Source organism: Scomber scombrus, chromosome 8 (genome assembly GCF_963691925.1).
Source record: "Scomber scombrus chromosome 8, fScoSco1.1, whole genome shotgun sequence".
NCBI classification, from domain to species: Eukaryota; Metazoa; Chordata; class Actinopteri; order Scombriformes; family Scombridae; genus Scomber; species Scomber scombrus.
In genome coordinates, this window is record NC_084977.1 from 20,109,081 (window position 1) to 20,130,160 (window position 21,080).

A 21,080-nucleotide genomic window follows, 5' to 3' on the forward strand; every position below is an offset into this window, starting at 1 on the left:
AAAATCCCCCCTCCCTTATCACCCTGAGATCCATTCTAGGTTTTTCAACTTCTCAGTTCTTTTTGGACAAGACTGAGCAGCTTTGGCAGGCTGGATGTTCCATACACAACACTGTGCGGCTGGAAAGGCTCATGGAGTGACAACTTCCCACCTTAAATCCGCTTTAATTCTGTTTAGAGTGGAATTAGCTTCCCGCTCAGGTGACCGCCAAACCGCACCAGCTGTGTGTGTGTTCATATGTGTGAAATGGCGGGCGGCAGGCCCTAGTTTATTCAGTGGAGGAATGTGTTTGAGTTTCCAAGACGGCTGCCACCCAGGGGTGCCAAATGGTTCAAGGCCTGCTTTGAAAACCCTCATAGAGCACCTACTGTGAGCCCTGGTGGATTGAGGTAGTGAAAAAACATACACACTTTAACATAATTTTCACCGATACGATCATATACAACGCTGCTGGGGGAAATCCAATGAAGCACATGCAGTAAAGTTTCACCCTGATGACCTAACATCAGTGCCACAAAAAGGAAGCAAAAGACAATGCCAAAGACAGCAGTGATGGGGCTTAACAAGTGATCGTTTCTGCATGGACATCTTAATGTACAAGTGCAAGAAATGCAATGTAACAAGGCAAGTAAGGCCATGGTACAATATATAACAATACCACTGCTTAACAAAGTAAGTAAAGTAAAACTAGCAAAGTTTTGTCTTTCTAATAAATGATATGCCAGACAATAAGACAATCAACCAAATAAGTATATCATGTGGATTTGTGTATCCAATACTAAAATGAATAAATAAAACAAAACAATTAGCCAAAATAGACATTACTGATGAAAAATAAAGCTATGGAACAAAACCAGGTTAACTTTCTTGTCTTGTCTTATCTCATGATCATTCAGCCCTCAGTAGACACAGATATTATATAATTCAAAAATATATAGGAAATACAAAATAAAAATGTATACATTCTAGAATCTCACCATTGCATGGGTTAGGAAGATCTTTGATCTGAATGTGTAAGACATTGTTTTGAACTATCAATATTTGAATTAGTGTTTGATCAATAAAGGTTTTTTGAAGGACAGTAACGGTGGTGCCTTTTTTGGTCTGCAGCTGCTGAGAGCTGACTTATTTCACAGATATTATATTTATTTAATTCAAAGCATTCTCATATTAAGCAGACTTGGGAAATATCAAGGTATTACAGTATACCAAGGTATTTAGAAATCCTGACATTATGATTATCAATACTGTCAAGAAATACAGATGCTCCTCTAGACAATTACGTGTTCACAATATCAGATCTTTTCTTTGAATGGATAAAGGTGTGGTGCAAAACCGACTCCTACAGAGAGTGTTGCATTATGGATTTCTTTACATCCTTAATTGCTATGCAGTCTTAAAGACTGTTTATAGTGAGTGTGTTATAGTCGGTCAGCCCTAAAAATGCTTTGTTACTCTAGTTTAACCTGCAGGAGTTTCAGGGGGCTTGTGTAACATGTTTTTCTGCCATGGAATATATTAATTCATGACGAGTGAAAACCAGTGCAAAGCATCTTCCAATGTCTCTGCTGCAGAAGCGGAATATGTCAAGCTGCCAAATACCACTGTTGCAGATATCATGGGGCTCACACACAATCTTATAAATGGTAACTGCTGGAGAAAATGATTTTTGACCACTTCCAAGTAAAAGAGTTTGTGAGTATGTAACTATACTATAATGTAAGTTACATTCAAAAAGTATTTGATCAAAAACAGGTATTGGGTAGTCTTATAATATGTGTCATCTTATATGTGAGCTAATATTATATTTAGGGCACAATAATTTTATAACAGTTTTTTAGTTTAAAATATTATTTTATAGCTGCTACCACAATAGAGTGAATGGCTTCACTAATTTGTGTGATATGAAAAAAATCAATACTGTGGCAGATCTACTAAACACACTGTAGGCTAGACAATGTCATAAATACTACAATCACTTCCATCACCAGTAGCTCAGCTTTTTTTTCTTCTTACAAATCATCACAGTCATATACTGTTTACACATATACCGTCATATACCATACACCCCAGTGAAATGTAAGGAAGGTTCCCCATTAACTGTATTCATGACTTTAATAAATCTAATTTTAATGTCCTTACTGTACTTCTACTAATAAAACATAATGACTGCAAAAACATCAGTAACTTCAGTGCAGGACTGTCTCATTGATTATCAGTTTTTATAAAGTCTATAATGAAAATACAATGCTTCATAAATATGTGATAAACTGCATCATACTATGTCCACTACATTGGAGCTAAATGAAATTAACTGGTCAATAAGAGACCTAATTAAAAAAAAAAAAAAAAAAAATCAATACTGGCCAAAAAACAACACTGAAAGACACTAAACCACTCAAACCAGAGAGTGGGTGACTGAAGCATTTTCTATGAACAGCACTAATGTAATCCATTCAAAACACAGTCCTATCTTGTTTGATAAATGAGGCTGTTTTAAAACCACATATCCAATATAAAATCTTCCAGTTGTGTTTTTATTTGATGCCTAGTGACTACAGCTTGTCTGCTCCAAGGCCTGTAGCTTGGGTGAATTCTCTTAAAAAAAGAGGACAAATGGCGCCTCCGTGTGGTCGTTACCTAATTTGCTCGTAGGCTTGTTCCACAGGACTGGTGCCCATGGCCAACATGATAGACCTCCTCTTGGCTGTGGAGATGGTGATGACCACCACCCTGGTTAGTACCATGACATTCACCTGGAGGGGATACAGAGATGAGAGGAGACAAGGGCAAAGCGACAGAGAGATGAGTACAGATAAAAAGAGTTAATGAGTAGAGAAATACAGGATGACAAGAGGAAAGAACAGAGCAAAGAGGTAGAAGCACTTGTACTGAACTACTACTGTTAAAAAATATTATACCACATTAATGGAAAACTTCTTTCTAACATTTCTTGTTTTATTGGTAACATTAGTTTCTATAATCAAACCTAATTTCAACAGGGCAGAATTGCAAGTACAGAATGGCTGAATGCGCCTTATATTTTGTATACATTTTTAAATTTGTGTGAAGAGACTACATTATAGGATTAGGATTTAATTAGCTGACCATAATAATGAAGATGACGGGCCCAGCAAAACCCCAGATAACACCATTCTGGACACTGAGCCAACAGTAGCCATCGGCCGAGTATTTGCCTGAGGCTGATGCCAGCGTGATGGTGACTATTAGCACCGGCAGACCTGGAGGGAGGGGGGGGAGGAGAATAAATGAGAGGGATTAAAGTAGGATGAAAGATCAACAGGAGGAGGAAGGAGTAGCCAAAAATAAGAGAAGTGGGTGAAAATGGTGCTACAGTAAGAGACCACTGTGATTAAATATTAGGAAAAATCTTAGAAAACATTATTATATGCTTCTCACTTCTAGGATGCATAATATTCAGTAAATAGAAATAAACCAATTTATATCAGCCCCACATAAAAAGCATTTAATGAAAAACACATTGTACCCCAGCCGATGAGATAGTAATACTTCATGTGTCTGTCCTCGCTTAGGTTGACAGCGACCACCTTACTCCAGAGCAGCAGACCCTCTACCAGCATCCAGCTAAATGCTGCCATGAAGAAGAGATGGAGCAGTGCTGCTACAAGTGTACACGCCACCTACAAACACACCAACACAGTAACGCAGACAGATAAACATGTTACATTTCACATTTCAAGTAGTGTAAAGGGGTTCTGGGTGACACACTCTTGGGACATATCTGTATGTTAGGGATATTTCCAAATCTTCATATTCATAATATAACCGTTTTTTGAGGGTGGGGGGTATTTGGCATTTGAGAAAAGTATCTATAATATGTTCTGTTTATTGTGGTCTGATGTGGACAAAAATACAATTGTGCAAAGGACTAAGGAGAAAATGTGAAAATGAAACCATTAAACAACTGAATAAGTCAATCATCGACAATGCATCCTATGGGAGCATGTTTTAGATAAACAATAAACCAAGAGTATTTCATTGTAGCTCTGTATAGGATCACCAGTCAAATGCCTAAAACCTATAATGGTAAAAAACCTTGTTAGAAACTTAAAAATTGCCTTCTTGAAGCTTAGTCACCCTGCCGTACACATGAAACCATTTGATGAATTTCCAAAAAGCGGCCACCTGCCCTCAGGGGTAAAACTCATCCTGACATGACCTGGGGTCAAAAGATCATAGGTCATACCAACTACTGAACATTGAATGACCACTGATAGACTGAGTCATGTATTTTGGCTGATGAACTCGACATTAGTGGTCACTTATGTCACATCCAGTTCCAAAGCATTTGTTTTACTGGGAACCCCAGTGTGGATGTGGAAAATCTAATTAAGGCAGCGATTAAAAATGTAGTAACCATTTGAAATTTCATTACCCAGCTAACTAATGTGTGTACGCCATGAATAGCGAAAAACTCCTTCATTTATATGATGTTTATTTATTGTATTGTAATGTATTTTATTGTATTGTATTATAATGTGTTTTTTATAAAAAATATTTCTAATAATTATGATTTTTGAGCGGAAAATTCCAGTATAGCAATGTTTAACTTTTGCTTTAAAAAACAGAATGTGCTTCCTTAGATGCCAAAAATGAGGTATCTTATGTTAAGTTTGTTTCCGTTAACAATCAGCAATTTAGTTTGACTGACTTAAGAGGAGTTCTCCATTACTGTCTGCCATTCCCCTTTGTTTGACGTCACTCGACCCACTTGATATAACAATAATAAAACTATGTATTGGTAGATAAAAGCAAATGTCTTAATTGCCTGCCCTTACCTTGTTGTGAATGGCTGAGCCGCTGCAAAGTAGAATCACTTGAGCACAGATCAGAGCGATGAAGAGGTTCTTATGGATGGATGTCCTGTCAGATTTGGGAATGCTGAGGACAAAGAGGTGGATAACTTCAAACTCTTTGAAAGATCTTGTTTTAAAATGAGAGATGATTAGTAGTGGCAGTTGTACAAAACAGTAAAAACAATAATATTAGCAAATAAATGCTACATTTGATATGATTCGTGGTGATTTAAAAATATATAACAATTAAGTCTATGCGAGCGACCAACTGCAGCTGAAAATGAGAAAACAAGACGGTTGCCAAAGGGGTTTATTTATTATACAGTAGGGATTTAGGACATTTCACACATTTCGTTTTAACTGCATGTATTCTAAACTAAGCTTTCAACTGAGTGGTAGCGAGAAATATTGAGTCATAAACTGTCAACATATCTGATTCTTTCTATATGATTCTTAGGGGGCCAGTATTCTCTGTCACAAGTGCTTGTTGGATGGTTTGATAGCTTTGGAAACTGCCCCCCCCTCACACCTTCTGAAAGTCGGATTAGGAGGAGCTGTGTAGGGCCCATTTTTGTAACTTTCCAAAACTGACAATCTGACATTTACACCTTGAACAATCAAATAAAACACAACGAATGCCTTACAGGAGAGACTATATGAAAATGTGCTGTTACCACCATATTTAAACGGTATCACATCTCCATCCCTCCCTATGATTAATGGGTTTTCATTCCGCAACTACTATGAACACTTTTTGATTTCCAACTTGGTCAAACAAGACATTGTACGAACTAGTTCTAATTGAATAAACCAACCCCTAGACTGACGGACAAGCAGAGTGTGATGTTGCCATTGTTAGAGCGACTACAAATCAGTAATATAGAGGGCTATAGAAGCAACCTGCCTCTGGCTTTGAGTCAGTTTATGGAGCTTACTTGTTCAAAAGTTTCCATCATGTTGATTATTTTGATACATCATTTTAATGCTGTTTAGCAATCCAAATCTATCTCAGTTTGTCATCTCATTCATTATTTCTTTCTTTCTGTCTATTGTTGGCTTTGAGGCAGAGATGTGTCTCTACATCATGCTTAGACTTGGAATTTGCAATTACTGTTTTGATTTTTTTCCCCAGCATGTTTTATCGCTGAGCTGATTCCTTATAAACGTAATATTTAACAGAATTCAATACTGTGTGTATACGACTCATATGGTAGAAAGCCTTCGACATTACACCATATCCATGTCCAACAAACACATATACTACTGTTAACATAAATGAAACAGAAAGCTAGTGTGGTAAATTAACTGAAGAGCCTCTTATTACCTCCTGATTCAGATTCAGCCTATTTAGACTAATTTTAATATGCGCATCACTGCCTGTGTACACCATAATTTCATGGAGTTTACATGCATGCATCTATGGACATGTTTGCTTCAGCTTCTGTGTCTGTTGTGCGTATTTCAATAAGCACATGGATGTAAATCATACAGCAGCTTGTATGTGAAATGCATGGCTACGCTCTTGGATTTCAGGAAAGTCATAAATTGTCAGGGCAGGTCCTCTCCAGCTGATTGGGATCCCTCAGTGACCCTAATGTTAATTAACAGCTGTAGAATGCCACCATAAACCTTCAGAGTGAACTCACATGTAGACAACAGTAATTACTGGATTAGTACTAGTCAATACTCATAGCAGTCGTAGGAACATAGCACCAGCAACTACAGCGCCAATAAAATATCTCTCTCTTTTTAGTGTATAGGAGATAGTGTGTCACATCAGAGCCAATGAAGAGAGCCAACAGTGGCATGTTGGCTTTCTTATCAGCTAACATTTATAGTAGTGATGTCCTGATACATTTATTCAGCCCCAAGCCCCATGTTATTTATTTAATAACTGGTATCTACTGATAGCAAATCTGATCTGATGCTTAAAGTACCAGTCAAAGATTTGGACACATCTTGTGTGCCCAAACTTTTGACTTGTACTATATATTTATCTAATAGACACAACTACCCAGTTCACACTAAAGCTACAACTGTAAAATTATATGACATAGGTATTATTTTATCACAAAATATGTTTTTAAGCTATCCCAATTGGTAGGGTGTATTTTTCATTTCACCTATTTATTCAATAAAATGTTTAACTTTACAAGTGGTCACCCCATTATTCCATAATATAGTGTTTACAAGTCAGTGGAGGCAATAATACATTTCTGTGAGCTTTATTATTGCAACTGCATTAGTGGATCATCATAGTCAAATTTGTGCAAATACATGAACATGTTGGAAAATCCTACATTCTGTAACTGTATTTGTGATCGGAGCATTAGACCACTTTACCCACAGCTATGGTGTATGAAGTGAGCATAGAACTTTTTTTTTTTTTTTTTTCTTCAACAGTACAACCACTGTAGCAACTGCACTTGACACTAAGCAGGAAGCCATGTTGGCATTGTATATAAGCAGGACAGTATGATCAGCTACTCACTCCAGCACAGTGAACAGCATCAAGGTCACCACCAGTGCACACAGAGATGCTCCAGAGCCAATGAATGTCAGCTTGGTCAAAATAAGCTCTTCCTCAGGAGTCCACTGGGACAGAAGGGAGGGAGTAAGTGTGTGAGGGAGAGAGAGAAGAAGTTTATATATTTATACATTTAGAATGGCCAGGTGGTTAACGAGCAGCCTGTTCCGTAACTAAAATATCACAGGTTTGATTCACCTGATTCCCTCTCAAAGACACACATTCAGTTTAGTGGCCAGAGTCTTCCTGCCACTAAACTGAATTTGTATAATAGCTAAATGCCAAAATTGTACAATGCATTTTTCAACAGCATAAGGACACAGGGAGTGACACCTGCTGGTTAATATGATGTACTGCAAATCCTAACCATGATTTTGAAGATCAAAAATAAAGTGGATTTAGATTTCAAACCTTAACATTCAATATTGTAAATTAGTCTTAATCTATGGCAGACATTTTTTGTAACAAGAATTAAAAAAAACAACTATCACATATAGGTCTTAATTCATCACAAAAAAAACAAGTTTGTGCCATCCCAGTTGGTAGGGCTTAATTGTTAGTTTCAGCATACCCATTTATTTCAATAAAATGTTAACTTAAGTGGTTAACTAGTTATTCCACATGATAGTTTTTACAAGTCAGTGGCAGCAATAATTAATTTATGTGAATTAACGCTTTAGTGTTGCTGTTGTAACTGGATTAGTGGATCACTGTAGCCACCTGGCCACTCTGACAACTTTGTACAAGTACAGGAACCCGTTGGACATATGAACAATATGACATACGTTCTAAAAGCTACCCACAACCTTAACCAGGTTTAATATGAGATCTGATTGTCAAACATAAAGTATAGTTTCTGGTACATTTTCAATCATGCAACATCTGATTCAGTGTGTGTGATTTCAGTAACTGCATCATTAAACATATAACAAGTTACCTTTGATTCCAGGTAATTCATTAGTACTGCAAAGTTGGTGGTGTGGTTACACAGGCAGGAAGTGACACCAGAGCCAGCAAAGGTCACCCTGCAACCATCACTGGACCAGCTATTGGCATGGCTCTGCCTGTAAAGCACAACAAAAACACACCATATGTACATTTAATATATTTCAGAATTGTGTTAAAACCTAAGATATACAGCACTGAAAGAGTGGTCTATGTCTTAAAAAGCACATAATAACAGACAATACACTCTAGCTCAATGGAAATTACCGTTTTTATCAGTTACTCAACAAACTAAGTATCCACTGCAATGACACATTAACTTATCAGGCCTATTTACATCACTGTGCTGTTGGTCAAACTTACATCAGACTGAAATTCCAAAAGGCACAAACAGGAGTGACTCTCTGTGAATACTCCACCTACAAACAGAAAAACATGTTTGCATTTGTTTTTCTTATCTGTCTTTTTTTCTCAATATTATGTTAGACTTCAACAAGCAAAAATAGATCAAATCTCTGTGCTGCTTGCTTGGAGAAAAACATTCCTCTGTGATAATATGCTGTATTGTTTTTTTTAAGTTTTTTTTTAAACAATTTAACCATGCTACTATAGTCTGAGTCATGTTTTGAGGGTCAGGAGGCTTCGGGACAAATGATAACAATACTGAAATAAGTATCTATCATGACAAGTTGCAGACCGGCAAACTAATAGTAGATATATGTGTTTATTTATGTATTTGTCAACAACTATAACTCCTCCTGTGGGCACACATAAATTGAGGCTGGCGTATAAACAGATTATGAATCACAATATAGTAAAACACAGTTGTAAGAATATAAAATATATATTGATTGGAGAATATATAATTGTATCAATAATGTAGATTAATACATGATATCCCTTGAGATACTATATTTAAAACCTTTCAAATCTTTTAAATACCCTTTTAAGCACTGAAATGATAGCCGCACCAAATCATCACATAGTACCAACATATTTTTTCTGTGATCAGCTTTTCCTCAACCCCACCCACTGACAGTACCACATGTGATGAGGACAGGGTGTACTGGACAGCCAAAGGGATAGTTTGAGCTTTGGAGACATCACGGATGGTGGCTGATATAACAGCAGAGGCCAGGTGACCTGGGAGAGTTCTGGGAAAGCAGACGATGGTTACCAGTTACATCTATCTTACAACTTAAAACTCAACAACAATTTTAAAACGTTGATCCAAATTACTGGCATCCTCTGCCTGAATGATCCCAAGTCTTTTAAAGTGATTAAAGTAAACGTGCAATCACACCACCTAGAATTTCTTTGGTTCAGTTTCTCTGGTTCAAATCAAAGTGGATAAGTTAACTTTTAAATGTACTTTTTTGTACTTGGTTTGATACACATTACTGGAGAGAAACCCTTCAAATGAAATTTAAAAATAGTTATATCTGACACCACTTGGATAGGAGGAAAGTACCTTTATAAGGTTATATATATTTTCAGTTAAATTTTACGCATTTTTGGATTATCCTTTTTAATAAAGAAATGTCCTTTATTGCATTTAAAGTCAAACATTGTGGTTTCTGCTGATGAGAAGATTGTAACAACTGATGCCCAAGAACTGCTGAGTTATACATTTTTTGGTTTTTGTAATCAAGACAAACTGAGCAAGACTGAGGTGTTTATCGTGAGTGAATTGACTAAGACTAAGAATAGCAAGAGACAGATAAAGTAAAAGAAAACATGAGAGTAGTCTACATGTAAATTACATCCAACCTTTTAACTTTCTCTTGATGACCCTGTGGAGGTTCTTGTGTACCAGATACAATCTCACTCAGGTGGCTGTAGTGGGTATGAATAAACATCACTTCTTCATATCCTGATGGGAGAGAAGGGAGGCACAGAGCAATTTTAATTGTTTGTTGAGCATCACATCAGCTCTAACAGTGATACACTTCACAGATACCTACCTCTGTGTGTATGTGCATGCGTATGTGTGCGTATGTGTTTGTGTGTTTCCTACCCAATGAGTGTATCCTCTGGAGTTCAGTGTCAGGGATCAGCAGTTCATCCTGACCACCTCTGCTGCTGGTGTGGGAGCTGACCGCAGATGGCTTGAACAATTGACTACAGCTCTCTTCAGACAACTTTTGCCGCATCATGTACACATCTGGCCACAAATACAGCAGAGGACACTAAGGAACAATATTTCTTAATTTAACCGCCTGTCATAGACTTTTTCTTTCTTCAAGTGAAATGTGTTCCAGACAGCCTTGTGACTAAAATGCTCAACTGTGAAATGTTTCATATTTCTCCAATTTCTCCATCAACTTTAATCACCACTAAAATTGTGTCTCCTGTATTTTGAACTATGCACTGAAAGACAATAATTATTTTCTTTGTTATGTGTTAAGATGTTTTTATTACCTATATTTTTGGTTGAAAGGGTGTATCCTCTTCTCTCAGCAGGCATTATGTCTGCAAGAGTTTCAGTGAGATTGTCAATGCTCTTGACAATAGTAAATGGCCCCACGCTGACCTGTAAGAAACACAGACCCAGCAACAAAGTCAAACCGAGGTTTATGGAGGAGAAGGGATGACTTTGCAAAGTTAAGAAAGTTGGTAACATCCTTTTACTTCATCCCAAAAGTGGGACCAAATTTACAGTAGGTTTGGCCATTTTACAATTTTCTTTCTCTCAAAGAACTCACAAATAAATACCTCTTTCTATGTGTTGTGATGTGAATGTGATGAAAAAGACCTCAAAGGCTTACTATGCAGGATTTCCCTAAAAACAATGTATATACTTATACAAAAATAATCCCTCTCTGTCATTACTTATAAAGCACTTATGTTACAAATAAGTTTTTTCCACACAACCCAGAAACACCTTGGGTTTCCACTGTTTGCTTGGCTACCATATAATAATAACCACTTCCCAGGGTAAATAGATTATTTTTTCCTCATCCCTCACCCCATCTTCTGTCAAGCCCATCCACTGAGTAGCCATGTGCGGCTCCAGCATCAAACTCGCCACCTTTAGGTAGTTGGTAGCAATGGACACCATTGCCTCTGCTGCATCTGCTCCAGCAGACTGAGAGCTAGCCAGTGCAGTCAGGTCCACTTCAATCATCTGGGAGAGGTAGAGGACATCACTGGATGTGAGAAGGTTTGGGATACCAGCCTCCAATGTATGTAGGACGGCCTGAGTCAGATGCTGCAGCAAGGACAGGTTTCTGTCCCAAGAGACGTTTACGCTCAGCTGCTCCATCACCTAAAGAAGAGAAGCATATATAAAGATTTCAATTCACCAAATACAAGAGGTTCTTTACGATTGTGACCCAGTAAATAAGTCCTGACAAATATGCTGTTGCTGAACTTACTCAGAAAAAGTTATTACTCACCTAAAATTGAAACAAGTTTTTTTTAAGGGGAGCCATTTACTTTTCAGTTATACTAGTAATTGCATGTGATATCACGCATGTAAATTAGGGTTTTTTTGGCAGACAGTTCTGCCTCAAACATGAATTACATTTCCTCTACAACACAGCTTAAATTAAACCTAAACAAAACTTCAAAATGATACAAATATTCATTGTGGCCACAAAGTTGTGAAATCCTTTTTATATTTCTTCCATATCGATGTGCACTGTGTTCCTCACAGCTGTTGAGTTGCCTTTGAACCAATATCACCAAAATGAACTCTTAGTGATGATGTCCTAAAGACATCTTGACTGTCAACTCACAGGTTTGGTCAAAGGATCCTTGCTCAGTCTGCTGAAGAATGGTGTCCTTGGCAAACTGAAAACATCCGTCAATTCTGCAAACAAAGATAGAGACAAATATAACACAATATAATGCATTCTAATAAAACAAGGCCACAAATTACAGCCTGAGAAATCACACTGACTTCAATACTGACTCAACATTGTTGACACGATATTAACACAGTGTCATCAACAATTCAAATTTTAAAATGCATTTATTACAGGACTGTTAGATTGTATTGTGTGACATTGTTCAGATAATGTTATACTTTCATGGTTTGTCAGGGCAAGATTCAGTGAGATCACGAGTAAGATGCATAAAAAGTTAACCGATATTATCATTGGCACCTTTCTTAAACTGGCAGACAGCGCCTCTGAATGAGTCACACTTGGCAAGGTCCCAGCTCCCGATAACAGGGTCAAAGATGCTACAATCCTTATCAGACTGAGGGCTGTGGATCAACTTTAAAGAGAATGTCTGATTATGCAAGGAATTTCCATCCAGGAAGGAATCCAAGAACCCATTTGTTGAAACAGAGCTGTTACCTACAGAAAGAAAAAAATGGTGAAGGTTATCTTAATGTTAAATTCATGAAAATGAAGAAGGGACACATCAAGACCAAATGTCATGTTTAGTCAAAGCAGTTTGAATAATGCTACACTTCATAAATCTTGCAAAGTAAAAAATATTCACACAGCACATCAAGAATGTAATTCAACACATGTTTTGACTTTACTTCTGGATTCTGATGTGAGGACTGGTTGATAGAATGACTGAACAATTGGCAGTTCAGTTACAGAAGGGGGTATGGCCAATATATGTCTAAAGTGCAGTCTAACTTACTCTTGAAAAGATTGGCAAATAAATCCCTGTTACCAATGTAACTGTTAATCACTGAAAGAGTGCAAGCATACTATCCCTTCTGCTTGTTCAGTTTCAGGAGGGGGTTTTGGACTCTCATTGCTCTCTGGGGAACATGATGTCAGATTGAGAGGGAGAAGTTTGTTTTGAAGGGTGGGATTCAGGGTGACGTGAGTCACAAAACATTTACAAGAACTGCTAGGACCATTACTGTTGCCAATTACAATTTGGTCACCGTCTCACTTATTCTTCAGAGGGGGAGAGCAAGAGACAGCAAGAGCAACAGAGATTTCAACAGAGGTGTCATTTAACTTCCAGTAGTAGTTACTGTAAAGTACATGTGTTTGCTGTATGTGTATGTATATACAGTAAATACACACACAAATGTACATGCCATAGCATGTATACTTGCATGCCACATATACATAGCATGCCATAAATTTAGAAAAAGGAAATAGATCTCCTGATTAAACTAATCCCACTGTGAGTCATTTAATTATGGGTATCTGCTTATACTTAACCCTGAACTTATTATTTTACTACATAACATAGCTGCACAGTGCAGCTATGTACAGTAAATAACGTTGTGTGAACCAATACTATCACTGAATTCACAAAGTAGGTTCTGCTTTCTGTTAATTTCAGCGACGTACAAAAACTTGCATGGACAATAAATGTATGTAATATAGGCAATTCATCTATATCATTTATTTTTGTTGTTATCAATTCTTGGTAATACAGCTGAAAGTATAGACTGATTGAGAAAGCTACATTGGCATCAGTCTGCTATATTGACATGCTGCAAAAAAGCACCCACATAAATTTGAAGGTCAGATTGGCATCTTCAAAACATCCTAAAATAGTGAAGTTAACAGTTCACCTGTGTTTTCAAACACTGGGGTACTGTAGCTATTTATCATAATAACATAACATGTTTTAAAGTTAGCCTGGAATAAATCAGAAAAGGCCAAAAGTCTTCAAAACAGCACTTTAGCCAGAATTATTATCTTGTCTTAGTCGTTTGCAATAAAATGCTCTTGCTTAACCCTAACCCACTTCAGACTTTTGTTTGAAGTACACTTTGTTGGCTAGTGTGTCTCTCTGTGTATTTTAAGTATTTTCCATAGTATTTGATAATGTCTTGATTCCAGTTAGATTAGTTGACAACAAGTAGTCATTGCATATTATTCTTTGTAACAAACCGCTATGTTAATGACATCATAACTGGACCTGATAAGACAGATGACAGTGTGGGTGGGGAGGAGGACAGGACAGACCAAGGGCAGATTAGGGTCCAGTTGTATCTGCAATTTAGTCATAGGATTCATTTTACTATGCTTGTATTGCCAGATGGGTGGAGTTTACCACATCAGGCCAGCTCAGATCTTGGCATGTTACTGAAAATGTGCAGTCCAAAATGACTTTCAAATGGTCTCTATGTGATTATTTTTCTACATAGCAACCCCACCCATTCCTAATGCCAAAGAAGCTACACTGTAAACGTCATTCGAAAGCAATGCTGAACTATAAGGCTGGACCTTGTGCATAGATAGGAGTCTCTTCTGTTTAAAGTGTAAACCATTGGTGTAGTTCCCTGTACTTTGTGATTAAATCTGCTTTGATATAGATTCTAGTAACTCTTCAGCTTCTTTCCATCCCAATGCTGCATCCTGCCTGATGTACCTTGACAAGGGATTTCATTCGTCAGGTTTGTAAGCGAGGACTCTATTTCCATGGTTTCTACACCCCACTTGAACACCAGCCCAGAGGAAATGGGTGAACACTCCTTTTCCATGGTGTAGATTTCGCTGCGGTTCAGTACCCGATCCCAAATGTGGAGCTCTGTGATGCTCCCTGAAAATGACTCATCCTTCTTAAATGAGCCCCCAAAGGTGTCCTGCTCCTGCCCGATAATGAAAAGACCGTCTGGGCCAATGCTGTCGGAACTGTGTAGGCCAACGCTCCAGGAGGTCTCATGGCCATCAATGAATAGTGCCCAGCGTCCTCTATTCTGGCTCCAAGAAACGCAGACTGAGTGCCATGAGCCGTCGTGGTCGAAGGCTTCCTGGTAAGCACCATGAATACCATGGACCAGCAGAGCCAGCTGCACAGGCTTTCCCTGGATCAGGTTTGCACGGAGCTGGAACTCATTAATATATGACTGGATGGAATAAGAGAAGATGGTGGAAATTCCAAAGCAATTTTGATCGAAGCGGAGACGGGTGCAAACGGTCACTGAGCCCATGGAAGGGAACTTGTGCAGAAGACGGGCGTTCTTCCTGTCCGAGCGCCCAGTGAACTCCAGAATGAAGGTCTCGGAGGAACCTTTTTTTCCACCCCACACGGAGAGAGGAAAGAGGCATTACTATGAAGGAAAAATCCTGGCACAGTTCTAGGAAAAGATAAAATCTAATCATAAAATTCCTTTTCGGTGGTCCTATTCCTATCTGTCCTATTCCTACTGTAAATACAAGAAGGAAACATTTATTCATTGTGGCTAGGAGTGTTAAATAGCAGCATCATCAGGCCCATTTCATATTTTATTAACTTTTGAAGTCAGTGAATAAGTGGAAAGGCATCTTGTACAAGAACCACAACATACCTACTATTTAAAAAGAAAATGTGCAAATAAATCTACATAAAGTGTCAGAAATGGCACAGGAAACCTACTTTTTGGATGTGTCATGACTTTCCTGGCAATCCACACAGGCTGAGAGATGTTCAAAGATTTTAAAAAGCTGGTTAGGTTTTGTTTCTCTGCTGGGGTGGACACATTGGCTAAGGCCCCAACGCGCTGCTTACACAGTTCGCTTGCATTGTACCACTGTAGCTCATCAGGGACGTACTCATAGTAGGACTCATCGTATGTAAGGGTTCTGGTTTCCAGTGTAAAAGCTGTTGAAAAAGAAGAGATATTAGTGGAAAATCTCAGAAAAGACATTCAATACAGCATTTGTTAAAATCAGGCAGACATTTTAATCCTGTTCAGATCATATCTAGGGCCTCATGGTAGGGCTGGGCGATATGGACCAAAAGTCAAATCTGCCATAGCTGAATGGCAATATATGATATCAATAATTTTTTTCCATAAAGTAATTAGGGTTTCCCCCAAAGCTAAGGCATAGGGGCCACACATTTAAATTGAATAAATATAGTGGATTAAATTAAATTGCTTCTACTACTTCTTGGTTTTTTAGTCTGGTAGATTTTATTTCACTTACAGTAACATAACGAGTTAGTCACCTCCAGTTCTTCCTCTGGTTCACTCTGTGTGAGCAGCACACACTGAGGGCTCAGCTCCAACCAAAGGTGAAACATACGGCTCTTTAATACAGAGATCATCATCATAAATATAAGGAAGATCTCTCATTAGGCCTTTGATTTTTTTACACTGAACCAACCAAAACCAGCATAATGCCGCTGCTGTGTGCTTTTAAACAGCACGCCAGCGTTTCAGATTCAGAGGCTTGAGACGGAGCTGCAGGGTTGAGTGGAGGTGTGTGGGGAAGTTTATCTGTGCTGTTGAACGTAACCGCTGTGAAACAATCAGAAAATAATGTGTTATTGATCTGATTCACCGGCTTTCTTACTGCCAGCGCTTCTTCACTTCATTCACTCTCTACCTCGCTCCATCACAGCTAACACAACAGCGACTTGCAGTTACTACCTCTGTAGCCACTTACTGACGGAGCAACTCTGTCCCCCCATTCAGTATTGGGACTTTTTATACAGAACAGCGAAGCGGAATAAAGTAGCAGCAGAACAGACGCTCTGAGAGCAGAGGAGAGCAGCACGATGACAGCAAACTGCAGCAGTGGCTAACGTTAGCTGCTCCTCTCCCCTGTCTCAGTGGGGGCGGAGCTGAGCCCTCCATGTGTAGCACAGCTCAACTCAGTAATTTAACAATGTAATCCGCACAAAAGACATCTCCAAATGACAAAAATATTACCATAAAGAATGTGAATTAACTTTATCGATATAACATCTCAACATCTCACCCTATATCGAGTTTGAAAATATATTGATATATCTTAAAAACTCAATAAATCGCCCAGCCCTACCTCATGGTATAATAAATGATCCTATGTCTGGGTCCTGCACACATACAGCCCCAATTGTAATTATTCTGGCAGATTAGACCTCTTCTAAGGACTGTGTGGGACTGTTTGATTGCCATTTTCCTCAATATATTATGTTAGCGTTGTTTCTAATGCTAGAGTTAAACAAACGACACCTTTATCATTGGTATTGGTAAATGGAGTCCAGTGACCTTAAAGGCATATCATGCAGGCATCGTCAGTATTCAAAGTTAGCCCCTTCTCCCCAGACAGCGAGCGAGTGTGCGAGAGAGAGAGAGAGAGAGATGGTAGTAGTGGTGGTCAAGTGAGCTAGATAGTGAATGAAGAGAGCAAGCGGCGATGGAGAGAACAAAGTTGTGAATCGCAGTAATAAAATGTTATTTTCTTCATGCCCCGCCTCCGCACATACAGACACACGACAGCAGAGGAGCAGCACACAGCACGGTCTGCACACAGCAGAGGACAGAAACGGAGAAGCAGGGGATACACTGAAACACAGTGATGTAACCTGCTTGCTATGCTTGGAATCCCGACCTCACACCCTGTGCCCTGTTATTGGCTGAGGTCTACACACCGGCTGCCAAAAGGTTGCAGCCCAGAAGCGTCCTGAACACAGCAAAATAGTAAGAAAATGAAGGCAGACAGCAGGGTCTCTAAACCAGCACACACTAAGGATAGGTTTACTAATTTTCAAGTCTATCTAAAGACATCTACTTGATTTGGCTAACTTTATGGCATCAAATAAAGAAAAAGGAGGCTTGTGGATTTTGTCCCCCATCACTTACGTTGTAAGTGCATTATGAAGAGATCTTCTAATGGTCAGTATGAACAGGAGGAATGATTACAGTGAATCCATCCTTTAAAATAGCCCGCCTTTAATCTGAGGAGGCCTAATCAACCAGAATAATTTTAAAAAAGACGTATGGGGATGCAGGACCTTTAAAACCGGTCGTTTACAAGCATCACTGTTTTAATTACATAAAATGACTGATGATACCCATGAAAACTGGTCAGACAGATTACTACATTTCCCATGTAAAACATTTTACCATACAAGGTGATGTAACATTCAAAGATGTTCTCATTCGGAGCTTAAAACCAACCATTAGCCAAATGATGATGTAAATGTTCCAAACCTTTCTGTTCACCAAACGGACAAATAACATGCGGTTGGACACTGCCAAGTGTTGCATACTCAGGTATCTCCCTGGGGCATTCCCAATGTTTCTCATAAGTTCCTGTTCAGGTTTGTCTGGGAGTTTTCTATATATGAATGTTGTCTCACGTTAGAGGTAAAACAAATCAACGTAGTGAGGACAGAGAGCCTGTTTTTTTTGTTTTGTTTTCTGCTTAACATACCATCTCATTTTTGTGTGATTGGCCGATATATTAAACTGAGCTAGGTGTTGTTGTCGCCATCAAATATTTTGTGTTTTTTGTTCATGAGCTACAAAAACCACTTAAATTCCTGTCTTTTCTTGAAGTTTATATTTTTCTGTTCTAAAATTCATATTTAGCTGACTCCTAAACTAAAGTTCAGGAATTAGTTTAGACAGATTCTTTCCTAGTCACTCCTCAAAACCTCAAACATGCCACAGTCATTACACCAAACACTAACTAAACATTGTGGAGACCATCAAGCAAAGGGCATACAGGCTTCATGATAGATCAAGACCGAGCAGTTTCAGCAACATGACAGCAGCTGGCATCAAGGAGATATTACGATGTAGAGTTTTAAGGATTAGTCAGTGAATCAATTAGTTCATTAATAGAAAATTAACTGTCAATTATTTTGATAATCAATTAAACATTCTGCATCTTTTTCTTTTTTTTAAACAAAATGGCAATATTCTCTTATTCCGGCTTTTTAAATGTGAATATTTTCTGAATATATTTGTCTTGTGGACTGTTGGTCAGGGACATCTGAAGTTGCATTTTAGGGCTTTGGTAAACAATAATTGACATTTTTCACTATTTAATGACATATTAGAGCAAATAACTGAACAATTAATTGAGAAATAATCTACGGATACATTCCATATTAACATATCGTATTTGAGTTTTTATTTGGGGGGTCGTTTCTACAGTTCATATGAGAACTGGTCACAGCAGCTTCTGTTGATTTTTTGAATTAAATTATTTAATGCCAACTACCAGCCCAACAGTGTCAGAAATCTCATAGGTGAATATATCACAACCTGGACAAACACAACCAAAACTATTTGCATAGCTAGACACCACTTGTGGTCAGTGAAAACATGTTTTTGTGTAATCCTGGTGACGTGCCACTTTAAAGTACTTCAGCATCAGTTAGCCTCATAGCCTTGCTGAGAGCTGTTGATGGTTGGGGTCAGGTTAGCAAGGTTAGCTACTGATTCAAACTTCAACCTTTGTTTGGCCGTGTTAAATGAAATGGTTTTGAAAGATGGGAACTGACTCACCTGATATACAGCTCTGAAAAAAAACCTGAAACATAATAAGTAACGTTAGTGAGTTTAGCTCATTTTATGGTATGAAACGCATAACATAATCCTCTAAACGAATAATACACACAGCTGTTACTTATATGCTAATTAACGGGAATGACGGAAGCACACTGCTGCTACACACAAATGTTGTAACAAAGCATTTCACTGTCGTAATTTTAATCCATGTTTAGCACGTTGGTAGCACCAGCTAAATTATCTCCTAAATGAAAGTGTGAAGTTGACATTAGAGGCTTAGTGAATACTACCGTTTTGTATAACCTTAGCCTACCTAACTATTTTGGACTTAAAGTCGTAACCATAACAACGGGCAAAGATGGAGTTCCGTCGTCATGGTTACCGTGAGCATTAACAGCCATGAGTCACTTTGCATCTTCTACGCTAGCTCGATATTGAAACATCATATCAATAAATAAGGTCTCTACTGGACTACTGTTTTCAAAATGGCATATGCACTTAATTAAAAAAAAAAAAAAAAGATGAATGCTATGTGGCATATAAAAGCAAAACAGTTTTCCCGTTAGTGAGTATAATTCTGTGACCTAATTACCCTTAGGGCATGTAACTCTATTAACTAATGTTGTAACGTATCTTCATGGTACAGCAGCATTCACGATTTAATAATGATTTACTGTAAGTAGGCTACGTTTGAATTTACATACAGCTGGTGCAACCGCATGTTGCACATTAATCTCGTGTAGATTTTGAATGCTGATAATATTGCTGACAGTCCCGACGGATTTTTTTAATTGAGCTTTCTAACCAATCAGAATTGAATATTTTAAAGGCGTTGTCTATTAAGGTTTCTGGATCCAGCGCTACAGCCTAACTATTAACAGAAAAGTCATTGGCAGACAAATAAAAAGAAAACAAAAGAAGCTAAAATAAACTCTCTCACAGGACATATGTAAATATCCATGTAAAACAAAGAAAATAAAACATTTTAACGACATAAACAAGATAAAAGATATATGATCTATTTTCACATATTTAAACTACCACACGTGCACAGCGAGTCTTTTCACTGCATTGTAGGCTACACGTTTTTTTAAACAGGGAAATGAGTCAGAAAACTGGCAGCTTTTTAAAGTCTGAAAAACGTTGCCTTGTTAAAAGTAGACTATATTGTTTTTCTTAAAATGACAGAATACGTAAATATACTTACAAGCAGGCCTAAATTGGGGAACAATAACCAGCGCATCCTGAAAAATAAATACCTTTATTAGCTGGGAATAAAGTGCAAAAGCACAAGTTTTAATGTGCTCTCTTATATGCAGCCACAAAAAAAAAAAAAAAAAAAGAATTGAAACTTTTACCTCAGTTAATCGTCTTGTTAAAAACCTCTTTGCGCGTCTTCTCATTCCAACTGCGTCGTATCTGTAACGCAGCATTCAATCACTCCTCAGCAGTGGTTGCTTTGCTCTTTTTTTATTCCACTCGGTATGAAGTTCTCCAAAGTCTGTATTTTCTTCACAGCTGTGCTTTATCAGTCCGTCACTAAAGTAGAAAAAGCCCCGGTATAACTGACTCTAGAAAGCATGAAGGGAGGATGCAGAGGAAGCTGTAAAGAAGAGTGGGTGTA

At 38.1% G+C, this 21,080-nt stretch overlaps 1 protein-coding gene across 1 annotated transcript in view; it reads right to left on the bottom strand.

Moving 5' to 3' along the window:
• Window positions 1-20,894, bottom strand: part of LOC133984743 (adhesion G-protein coupled receptor D2) — a 95,047-nt gene extending 74,153 nt beyond the window's left edge. The window contains exons 1-19 of the mRNA XM_062424205.1: window positions 20,815-20,894; window positions 20,664-20,700; window positions 19,454-19,478; window positions 15,604-15,828; window positions 14,617-15,258; window positions 12,420-12,617; window positions 12,051-12,124; window positions 11,279-11,578; window positions 10,732-10,843; window positions 10,328-10,474; window positions 10,081-10,183; window positions 9,353-9,464; window positions 8,674-8,729; window positions 8,303-8,429; window positions 7,330-7,433; window positions 4,821-4,923; window positions 3,509-3,662; window positions 3,109-3,242; window positions 2,641-2,756 (exon numbers count right to left, since the gene is read on the bottom strand). Coding sequence (XP_062280189.1) covers window positions 2,641-2,756; window positions 3,109-3,242; window positions 3,509-3,662; window positions 4,821-4,923; window positions 7,330-7,433; window positions 8,303-8,429; window positions 8,674-8,729; window positions 9,353-9,464; window positions 10,081-10,183; window positions 10,328-10,474; window positions 10,732-10,843; window positions 11,279-11,578; window positions 12,051-12,124; window positions 12,420-12,617; window positions 14,617-15,258; window positions 15,604-15,828; window positions 19,454-19,478; window positions 20,664-20,699 — 2,768 coding nt within the window. The 5' untranslated portion in view covers window position 20,700; window positions 20,815-20,894. The remainder of the gene's footprint in view (window positions 1-2,640; window positions 2,757-3,108; window positions 3,243-3,508; window positions 3,663-4,820; window positions 4,924-7,329; window positions 7,434-8,302; window positions 8,430-8,673; window positions 8,730-9,352; window positions 9,465-10,080; window positions 10,184-10,327; window positions 10,475-10,731; window positions 10,844-11,278; window positions 11,579-12,050; window positions 12,125-12,419; window positions 12,618-14,616; window positions 15,259-15,603; window positions 15,829-19,453; window positions 19,479-20,663; window positions 20,701-20,814) is intronic.
• Window positions 20,895-21,080: the final 186 nt, after the last annotated feature.